Source organism: Rutidosis leptorrhynchoides, chromosome 6 (assembly GCF_046630445.1).
Source record: "Rutidosis leptorrhynchoides isolate AG116_Rl617_1_P2 chromosome 6, CSIRO_AGI_Rlap_v1, whole genome shotgun sequence".
NCBI classification, from domain to species: Eukaryota; Viridiplantae; Streptophyta; class Magnoliopsida; order Asterales; family Asteraceae; genus Rutidosis; species Rutidosis leptorrhynchoides.
This window is the reverse complement of record NC_092338.1, coordinates 75,700,500-75,712,121: the sequence shown is the minus strand read 5'-3', so window position 1 is coordinate 75,712,121 and position 11,622 is coordinate 75,700,500. Positions and strand designations below refer to the sequence as shown.

The 11,622-nt window shown below is 31.4% G+C and overlaps 1 protein-coding gene across 1 annotated transcript; it reads right to left on the bottom strand.

The window, feature by feature from the left end:
* Positions 1 to 10,558: 10,558 nt before the first annotated feature.
* LOC139853774 (uncharacterized mitochondrial protein AtMg00810-like) lies at positions 10,559 to 11,002 on the bottom strand. Its single transcript, XM_071843134.1, has one exon. The coding sequence runs from the start codon at positions 11,000 to 11,002 to the stop codon at positions 10,559 to 10,561; it is 444 nt and encodes a 147-aa protein (XP_071699235.1).
* Positions 11,003 to 11,622: the final 620 nt, after the last annotated feature.

The window sequence follows — 11,622 nt, the reverse complement described above, 5'->3', positions numbered from 1 at the left end:
AAAATGAAGTTTTATCAAGGAGAAATAATTGAAACTTTAAGCTTGTGTTGTAGCTTTGTGGTAGTGACTTGCGTCTCTTAGTGAAAGGTCATGAGTTCGACTATTGTGGGGTGCAACATTGCACACAAGGTTGCCGTCGGGTTTCTCCTGGGTAGCAGTTGGGGGCGGGTTATGCAACTGCAGGAGATTAATGTGTGGGTGGTTTAGTCCCCTAAGGTGATCCCGAACTACTGCTAAAAAAGAAATAATTGAAATTTTTTGAAAAAGAATCTCAAAACGATTTTTTTTATTAATACGGATGTGAATCAAAGTATTGGTTAGGTTAGTAGTCATGTCTTGTATATTTTGGTATTCACAGTCTTATATATTTTGGTATTCACAATATGTAATTAAGTCGATGTTTTATGTATGTTGTATTGGCCATTTTTGTAATATTTCTCCAATGAGCTGATTATTATGTTGTACTTTCTTACAAGGTTGTTTGAGGGTTTGTTTGGGGTTTGCATCTGTAGACTAATTATAATATTATAATATAATATAATATAATATAATATAATATAATAATATAATATAATATAATATATTTTTTACATTTTTACATACTAAACCTCCTCTCAAATTTGGTCGTTTCAGTTTTACCGAGTTGTCGTTTTAAGTTTGCATTCACACTATAAATGGTCCTCCAACTTTCGCACAAATTACACAACAACCCCTCAACTTTACACTTTTTCAGGGATAAAAAACGTAAATTTATAATTTAATTAAAATAAAAAAACCTTACTCCACCCGAATTTATAACGGGTCCTATCTTCTCGCTCGGTGCGAGTTAAATTTTTCCGAGGCCACCGTTCAACTCGAAAAAATCTCACGAACCCAACGGGACTAACTATATGCAAAACGGACATCGTTAAAAAAACACTAAATAACGGGCCCTATATTCACGCTCGGTGCGAGTTAAATTTTTCCGAGACCACCGTTCAACTCGAAATAATTTTACGAACACAACGCGACTAACTATACGCGAAACGGACATCGTTAAAAAAAATAAATATTTCGGGTTATATTACATACATATATATTCATATACAACACGACTAACTATACGCGAAACGGACATCGTATATCCAAATTGGACCGCGCGTCGAATACAACCGCAGCAACGCGCGGTCGGATTTTTTCTAGTTTGTTACATTATTAAATTTGTGATGACAGTTAAATTGGTTATCGATTATAGATAGCTATTAGTTATTTCTTAAATTAGTTATTAACACACTTAAATTAATGTACAACGTAGCGATTAGTTATTCAATTTGTGATGACAGTTACTTTTGTATAATCGTTTAATGGGTATTAAACAATTTAACCCCATTAGAATTATTAATATGGACCTATGCCCACAGTCGAACTGTCATGATAACCCTAAACTTATAGTTTCATAGTCTAGACAACCAAGATGGACCAAAATGTAAGTGATCATTTACATACGCATCGAATTGTAATATTTGATAAAATTAAGTTATGTGAGCGAATAGATTTAACCTGATTTGTGCTAACTGATGTGAATCTTCTTCCAAGCGAGTCTTTGAATTCATACTTGAGACAATTGAAAAGGATAAGCCGAAACGCTATAAGAAATGTGTATACAGATTGTGATTATATATTCTTTTGTAATCTTGTGTACTATGTAATCAAATTTTGTAGTTCTTCAAATGTATTCTTTCACTACAAAACATTGTTTCAAGATCACGCGAATTCGAGGGTCTTAAACTAGTTAAAAATAGAAGATGAGAAGGAAATATATTATATTATACCTATTATCTAAAAAAGATACTTGTTACAATAGTATACTTTTCATGTTTTACAAAACTATACCAAAGTTTCCATCTTCTAAAAATTAACACCATTGTCCCATCTCTTACAAATTTATAAATACTTCACTTTCCATGTTATACAAATTACAATATTAACTATTAGACAAAAATGATGAATAGAACCAGAGGTATTTTCATCATTTCGTCCCTTTTTTTTTTACTAACTTCCACTTTGTCAAAAAAACCCCCACACTTTGTTCAAACTTTAAAACCGGCCCCCCAAACAGGGGGTAAAGTGTCAAATCAACATTTTCATAAAAAATCTTAAATAAACTCCACACAAATATTCAACAGGTCATATCTTCTCGCTCGCAACGAGTTAAATTTTTCCGGCATCATCGTTAAACTCGAAATAATTTTACGAACACAACATCACTAACTATACTCAAAACGGATTCTTTTTTAAAAACGCTAAATATTTGGGGTACTTTTCATACACGTTGATTTTGCGTTAAGTTTTTAAAAGTCGACAATTCCATAGCGAAACGCGGAGATGCACATATATTGTTAATTTAAAATAACATTTAAATCTTTCACGGGTTATACCTTTTAGTTCGACTCGAGTTGCGCTTCAACGACATCATCGTTAGCCATGAAATAATTTTACAAACTAAACGCAATAAAATACATTGAAAATCGAACCCCCGGCGCGAAGCGAGGGTTCGAAAACTAGTTTACACTAAAACATTCTTTTTTATAAATCAATCTCTAAACCTCAAAAAATTATAAATAGTATATTTTCCATGTTATACAAATTTGCACTTGTTATAAAAGTAATAATTGGATGATAATTTTATTATTATTATAGATATTGCATAGTATATTTTTTTGAGTATAAATAGGTGTGTTGAGTTAGAGTTTATGATATGTATTTTTTTTGGTTAACAAAAACACTCTCTCTCTAGATTCCAAATGCCACCAAACTCTCATTGTACATTTTTCTATAAATAAAAAACCAATTACTCATACCTTTTGTTCAACCTTTGTTTTCTCAGTTTTACAGTATCTCTATCTCTATATACCTTCTACAGTCAAGAACCACTAAAGGTAGTTATAAGCCTACTGAATTATAACACGTTATCAGCATGAAAAGCTTAGTGTAATTAAAAGATATCTCAAACGATCACGAATCACTAATCAAGGTATGAAATTATTAATAATTTTCAGACTCGAATATATCAAATTTTGGACTACTAACATTTATATTTATGTTATTTAAGTTATATATGGTCGGTTATACCACCTGAATTATATTTCTGTAATCTAACTTTTACTAACTTCACTAACATTTATATTTATGTTATTTAAGTTATATATGGTCGGTTATACCACCTGAATTATATTTCTGTAATCTAACTTTTACTAACTTCACTAACATTTATATTTATGTTATTTAAGTTATATATGGTCGGTTATATCACCTGAATTATATTTTCTGTAATCTAACTCTTATTAACTTCACTAACATTTATATTTATGTTAATAAGACCTCATGATTGTACGCAACACGTCATTTGACAACACGGTACTTTATGTACGCAACACGTCATTTGACAACACGGTACCATGGGTCGAGATTAATTCCGATCAATACGAATACGACGGGGTCTTTATATGTTATCTAACATTTATGATTACTTATGCAATTAATCATTATTTATTTCATGCATACTAATGTTTATTCTTAAATTTATAATTTTAAAAGTTAAAATAAAAAAATAGTTTGTATTTTTATTAAAAGTAAATCTTAAAAGTTAAAATAAGAAAAAGTAGTTTGTACTTTTATTAAAAGTAAATCTTAAAAGTTAAAATACAAAAAGTAGTTTGTATTTTTATTAAAAGTAAATCTTAAAAGTTAAAATAAAAAAAAGTAGTTTGTATTTTTATTAAAAGTATATCTTAAAAGTTAAAGTAAGAAAAAAAGGGATGGTAAAATGGAATAGTTTTTTTTGTCAAAAATGAAGTATTGAAAATGAAGTGGTCTCCTTCTATAACTAAAAAAAAAATATATACTTTTATCAAATGAATTTTTTTGTGGCCGACAATTTCAAACACGAGTCCGTGTTTAGTTTATCAAGAATATCTCTTGCTTTGGTGAAAGGTCACGATCACGATATCAGGTGTTGTGAAAGAATTAAAAAATTGGTCAAGTGGCCTTTTAAAAACTAGAAAAAAATTTAAACAAAAAGTTTTTTTTATATATTTATAATTTACGGGTAACGTAAAAAAAGGGAATTTTTTTTAAAAAAAAAAAACAAAGAAAGTGTTTAAATGAGTTTTACAGAAAGGGGGAAAGCAAAGTAAAAAAAAAAACTTTTTTCCAAACAAAGGTAAATGAAAGTAGGACTTAATACAAGAAAAAAGTAAACATCTCCTAGACGTGATAAAATCTATCAATGATAAGTATTAGACTTGATGAGCTAAATGTGACAAAAATGTTTCAACATGTCTTATGTTAATTTTCTAAAATAAGTTATTATTATTCCGAGTTTAACACATATACATATGTTAATTAAAAACAACCTTTTTGTTCTTATGTAGTGTTGGGTTGCAATTTTGGTTGTATGCCATAATTCCATCCAGTAGAGTGACAATAGAAAACTTTTGATGATAATCAATAAAAAACCTTTTTCCAAACTTGTCAAATGTTTTGTTAAAAACGTGACCGTTGAAAAAAGGAGGTTGAATAATAAAACTTAAAAAACAAATTATTTTTTTAAGAGTGTGCATTAAAATGGCCCGTTTAATAATGGGGAGTAAAAATATAGTCAAATTGTTTCAACGAACAAGGGTTCAATTGGATGTCTCTTAAAAAAAATCCGCGGGTACGGGTGATGGATCCAATGGATCCGCATCCACGACCCGTGGGTGCTATCCCTAATTGTGACAAGTACAAATCAACTAAAAGTCTAAAAATAAATGCTCTTATAGGGACCAAATGTTCACAATAATTGCCTAAGCTAGATATAAAACAAATAGTTCATAAAAAAAAAAAGGTCGTTGTGCGTTTTCGGGATGATAGCCGAAATACACTTACAAAAGTAGGCCAGCCGTCAATTTTTTATGGCCATATCAACGTAGATCAATAAAATCATTTATGGTTTTGATAAAAGATTAATTAAAAATTAATTGTTTTTTGGTCTTGGATTCTCGGTAACAAAAGCAAAGGTTGTTTTTGGTTGCCACAACAAACAAGACAGAGGTTGTTGACTTTTGTTGTTAAACATGGCACAAGTGAACAATAACAATAGATTATTGTTTTTGAAAAGAATAATGATGCGTTAATTTTGTTGTATAAAATAAAATTAAAGAAAATGGTTTTCATTGATGACTATGAACAAACGCAAACAAAGTGTTTGTGGTATTTGGTGATTAAAAAAAAAGTGCATCTAAAGCTTCTACTGAAAATAATATGCATCTAAAGCTTCTACTGAAAATTAATGTGCAAGGTACAACGTATAACTATATGGTCAAATTCATTTGAGCCTTCGGAGTCACAAGTATATGATGTATATATATATTACTCAATTAACAAAATAGTAAATCTAAATTAATTCATATGAATAGTAAAACGAAATTAATTAATTTACTATTCACATAAAAAAGCGCATATGATAAAAAGCGCATCGCATATGATAAGCGCATATGATAAAAAGCGAATATGATGAAAAGCACAACGCATATGATGAAAATCGCATATGATTAAAAGCGCATATGGTGAAAAACACAGCGCATATGATTAAAAGCGTATACGGTGAAAAGGATATATGATAAAAAAAAAAAACACATATGGTGATTTATAAAAAAAAAAAAAAACACATATGGTGATTAATGGAAAGCACATATGGTGATTAATGAAAAGTATATTGTGAAAAAAAATCACAAATGTTTCTTGAAAGAATTCAAGGTAAGATATATGAACCAATTCATCCATCATATGAACCATTTTGATATTTCATGGTTCTAATAGACGCATCTAGCGGATGGTCTCATATTTGTATGTTATCAAGCCGTAATATGGCATTTGCAAAGTTTCTTGCACAAATTATTAAATTGAGAACACATTATTCTGATTACACCATTAAAAGGATGAGACTTGATAATGCTGGTGAGTTAACATCTCAAGCATTTAATGATCATTATATATCTACAGGGATTGTTGTTGAACATCCAGTTGCTCATGTGCATACACAAAATTGGTTTAGCTGAATCAATAGATAAACGCTTACAGCTAATAACTAGACAATTGATAATGAGTACAAATCTCTCAATATTTATATGTGGACATGTAAATTTACATGCTGCGACATTAATTCGCATTATACCATGTGGAAGTCGTAAATATTTTCACTTAATACTTGATTTTGGCCTAGAGCCAAATATTTTCTACCTTAAAACATTGGTTGTGCAGTGTATGTTCCAATTGTATCACCACAACACAATAAAATGGTTCTTCAAAGAAAGATGATAATATATTTTGGATATAAAACATCTTCAATCATAAGATATATTGAACCCATGATGGGTGATGTTTTTACAGCACGTTTTGCTGATTGTCATTTTAATAAAACATTGTTCCCTAGATTAGGGGGAGAAATAAAAATAAAAAATAAAATGATGCTTCATGATGTGAACATCAATTAAGGTATATTGAACTCGCACAAAAGAATGTGAAACGAAAGTTCAAAAATAATGCATATGCAAGAACTTGCAAATTAATTACTTTATGCATTTACAGATATAAAAAAGTGACTAAATCATATATACCAGCGATAAATGCTCCAGCTCGAACTGAAATTCCAAAAGCTGGCAATAATGTCACTGTTGAGTCTTTGCCACGCATCAAACGTGGAAGATCAATTGGTTCCGAAGATAAAAATCCTCGAAAAAGAAAATCAGCTGATAATGAGGTAAGAGAAAGTGTTCAAGAAGAACCACAAATCAATATTCCTTCTGCAGAGGATATTGGTAAATGTAAATACTAAAATTGCGATAAATTATGCAATATTATGGAACCGAAATGAAACTAAAATCTCTATGAGATATTTTCATATAATGTTACAATGACATCATGAATAAAGATGATGATCTGGAACTAAAATCTGTCATTGAATATACAAAATAGACATGATTGAGCTCAATGGAAAGGAGCAATAAGAGCTGAATTAGAATCGCTCGATAAAAGAAAAGTTTTCGGATCAATCGTTATCACTTTTAAAGATGTGAAACGTATGGGATACAAATGAATTTTTATCCGAAAAGAAATGTGCAAATGAAGTTACAAGGCAAAACTAGACTTGTAACTCAATATTTCTCACAAAGACCAGAAATGAATTAGGAGGAAAAATTATCCTCCTGTAATGGATACAATTACTTATTAGATACTTAATCAACCTGGTAGTTATTTAAATGCATCTCATGAATGTTGTTACTACTTATCTGTATGGATCACTTAATAGTGATATATATGAATATACCTAAAGGGTTAAGGTATCATAAGCATCTAATGTAAAACCCAAGGGAATATATTCCATTAAATCACAAAGATTTCTAAGTGGGTTTATACAAACGGGACGTATGTGGTATAACCGATTAAATGACTACTTGATAAAAAAAAGGGTATAAATATAAACTTATTTTGCACGTATGTTTTATAAAAACAATGTTCGGATATGAGATCGTAGTTGTTTATGTCAATGTTCTTAACATCATATGAACAAATAAAGAGATCTATGAAATCATTCAACTTCTAAAGAATTATTTTGAAATGAAAGATCTTGAAAAAACCAAGTATTACCTTGGATTGCAAATTGAGCATATGCCTAATGGTTTACTTGTACATCAAACAACTTATACCGAAAAGATTTTAAAACATTTTTTTTAAAGACAAACTCATTGTTGTTAGATCACTCAATATTGACACTGATCCATTTCATCCTCTAAGAGATCATGAAGATCTTCTTGGTTCAGAAGTTCCATATTTTAGTGCAATTGGGACTCTTATGTATTTTACAAATTATACAAGACCTGACATTTCTTTTGCAGTTAATTTGTTGATAATGTTCAGCTCAGCCCCTACCAAAAGACATTGGAATGGGATCAAACAAATAATTTGATACCTTCGGGGAACTACTGATTTATAATTATTTTATTCTAACGAATCAAAACAAGATTTGGTTGGTTATGCAGATGCAGGTTATTTATCTGATCCACATAAAGCTAAATCTCAAAATGGATATGTATTCCTAAATGGAGGTACCGCAATATCATGGCGTTCTCAAAAACAAACACTTGTTGCAACATCATCAAATCATGCCGAAGTAATTGCATTACATGAAGCCAGTCAGGAATGTTTTTGGTTGAGATCAATGACACAACTCATTACTGATTCTTGTGGACTAGAACGCAATAAAAGTTCAACAACTATCTATGAAGATAATGTAGCTTGCATAACACAGATGAAAGAAGGGTATATCAAAAGTGACCGAACAAAACACATACCCCCTAGATTTTTCTCATACACTCAAAATCTCATTAAGGACAACCAGATTGAAATGAGATATGTTCAGTCCAGTAAAAACTCTGCTGACCTTTTCACCAAAGCACTTCCAACTGCTATTTTCAGAACACACGTTCATAATATTGGCATGAGGCATGTTCAGAAGATGTAACAACTCAGGCGTTGCCTACTTGAGGGGGAGTCAACTCTATGCTGCACTCTTTTTCCCTTAGCTAAAGTTTTATCCCAAAGGGTTTTCTTTAGCAAGGTTTTTAACGAGGCAGTACTAGTTATTCACTAATAAAATTATCATCCAAGGGGGAGTGTTATAAAAGTAATAATTGGATGATAATTTTATTATTATTATAGATATTGCATAGTATATTTTTTTGAGTATAAATAGGTGTGTTGAGTTAGAGTTTATGGTATGTATTTTTTTTGGTTCACAAAAACACTCTCTCTCTCTAGATTCCAAATGCCACCAAACTCTCATTGTACATTTTTCTATAAATAAAAAACCAATTACTCATACCTTTTGTTCAACCTTTGTTTTCTCAGTTTTACAGTATCTCTATCTCTATATACCTTCTACAGTCAAGAACCACTAAAGGTAGTTATAAGCCTACTGAATTATAACAGCACTAAAATTTTCATGTTTTATAATTGACACATTTTACAAATTGACATTATAACTTCCATCTTTTACAATTTTTGACAAAATTTTTATTTTGTTATAAATTAACCACAATACTTTACCTTAACTACAATTAACCATAAAAAATTTCACTTACAAAAATCGAACCACTTAACTTTTTAATTTTTAGTAACAACTTATTATTATTATTATTATTATTATTATTATTATTATTATTATATATATATATATATATATGTGTGTGTGTGTGTGTGTGTGTGTGTCGTTGATGTGCGCCTCACTCTATTAATGGGGTATTTGGGTCATTTCTCACGACAAAATTCCATTAGTGAATGGTTACTTTTTCACTCATTACAGAAAAAAAAAAAAAAAAACCACATAAATATTCATTTATAACAAATCACAAATAACTATTATTATTGTTATTATTATTATAAGTGTTACGAGTATTATTTTGTCTTTTTCTTTTATTTTGTAAACTTTTATTTTATCCGTTTCGATTTATGTCATTTACTTCTATTATTTTCCCTCTTTTTTCAATGGAATTTAGCTAAAGTTTCCCGACGCAATGCGAGGGAATCCCAACTCGTTCTTTCTAATTGTTTTGATGTTTTTTTGTCTAACATCTAACTAGCTTTTATTAATAAATTTTTTCTGCTGATAAAAGAATATATTCGCTTCGTTCTCTTTTTCTTCAAAAAAAAAAAAATATATCAAGAAAACAAATTTTTTTTTTACTTTCTCTTATCTTTACTTTATGTCTCTAAATAATAAGATTTGGTAACAGAAACTTTTGGTATAATTATGAGTTTGATTTGAAGTTGAATACTGAGAATGTGAATAAGTATTTCAACAATACCATCCACTCGAATCTTAGATATGTGTTGTACATATAACTTTGAATGTTACGTTTGAAATCAAAACATATCATAAATTAAAGAAAAGAAACTAATTATGCCGAATTTTAGATATGTGTTGTACATATAAATTCAATGGTACGTTTGAAATCAAACCATAAATCAAAACATATCATATAAATTAAAGAAAAGAAACTAATTATGCATTTCTAGTACAGTACGTAATCAAGGGAGCTGCAACCTTTGCAACTCACTGTTGTCTTAATCTGTTTTCGAGTCAGAACTTTAATATTGTTCGTGTTATGTCCGTGTGTATGTAATTTAGTCGAGTTCTGTACATTCAGTAGTTCGTGTTTCCATTGACTCGGGTCTTTGGTTTGTTGTATCTTTTCCTTATTAATAAAATTCTTGCCTTTCAAAAGAAAGAAAAAAAAAAAAAAAACACTCGTATTAAATGTTTATAATTTTTTTATTTGAGTAGTTATGTTAATGAAACTTGAATCACTTAAATCATCACGTCTATAAGATGAGTGACTATACTAGTTAAATTCGTCATCAAGTGTTGTTTACTCATACTAGTTTTAACGGTCTTAACTTTGCGATGAACAATTGTAAAGCTATTCTTAGAATTAATCATTAATCAATATAATCAATATAACTTTAAACTGAAAAACAATTATATCCGATCCCCCTTTACAAGTATACCACTGGAGCGAGAGGGCGTGAGTTGGCGCTTGGAAGACCAGGAGAGGAGGTTGTTGCCGAGAAAAACGCAGTATCCCGAAGTGGATCGGCGAGTGGTGGGGCAACCTGCCCAATCAGCATCAGAGTAAGCAATCAAGGATGTGGGTGAGGACGCATATAACTGAAGTCCAAGGTCAGTAGTGCCCTGAACATATCTGATGATCCGTCTGAGCGCGTGTAAGTGTTGTTCACGAGGATCATGCATGAAGAGACACACCTGCTGAACAGCATAAGATATATCTGGTCGAGTGAAAGTGAGATACTGTAGTGCTCCTGCAAGGCTCCGATAGAGAGTAGGATCCTTGACAGGAGGACCATGGCAAGTAAGCTTAGCACCTGGTTCAACTGGGGTCCTGCAGGGGTGACATGAGGGCATACCGGCCCGGTCAATAATCTCGGACGCGTACTGTTTCTAAGAGAGAAATAAGCCAGAAGCAGTACGAGTAGCACGAATCCCAAGAAAGTAGTTAAGAGGTCCCAAATCTGTCATGGCGAACTCCTTATGCAAGGAGGCAATAATCCGCTGTAGTAAAACTGATGATGAGGCGGTCAGTATAATATCATCAACATACAAAAGGAGATATGCAGTGTCAGATCCCTGGCGGAGGATAAATAATGATGTGTCACACCGGCTTTGATGAAAGCCAATCCGCTGAGCATAACCTGCAAAACGCTGAAACCAAGCTCGAGGTGCCTGTTTGAGGCCATATAGGGACTTCTGCAATAAGCAGACATGGTCCGGGAATCTCGGGTCCCGAAAACCTGGAGGCTGATGCATGTACACAGTCTCTGATAGCTGTCCATGAAGAAAGGCGTTCTTGACATCTAGCTGATGAATGGGCCAGTGTCGAGAGACTGCCAAACTGAGGACGGTGCGAATCGATGCCGGTTTGACAACCGGACTAAAGGTCTCATCACAATCAATACCAACCTGCTGACTGCGACCGTTAGCAACGAGTCGAGCCTTGTATCTGCTCAACTCACCATCTGCGTTAA

Bases quoted from the DNA above. Each gene is read 5' to 3' on its own strand.
- LOC139853774 (XM_071843134.1), bottom strand. From the start codon at position 11,002: ATGCCCTCATGTCACCCCTGCAGGACCCCAGTTGAACCAGGTGCTAAG.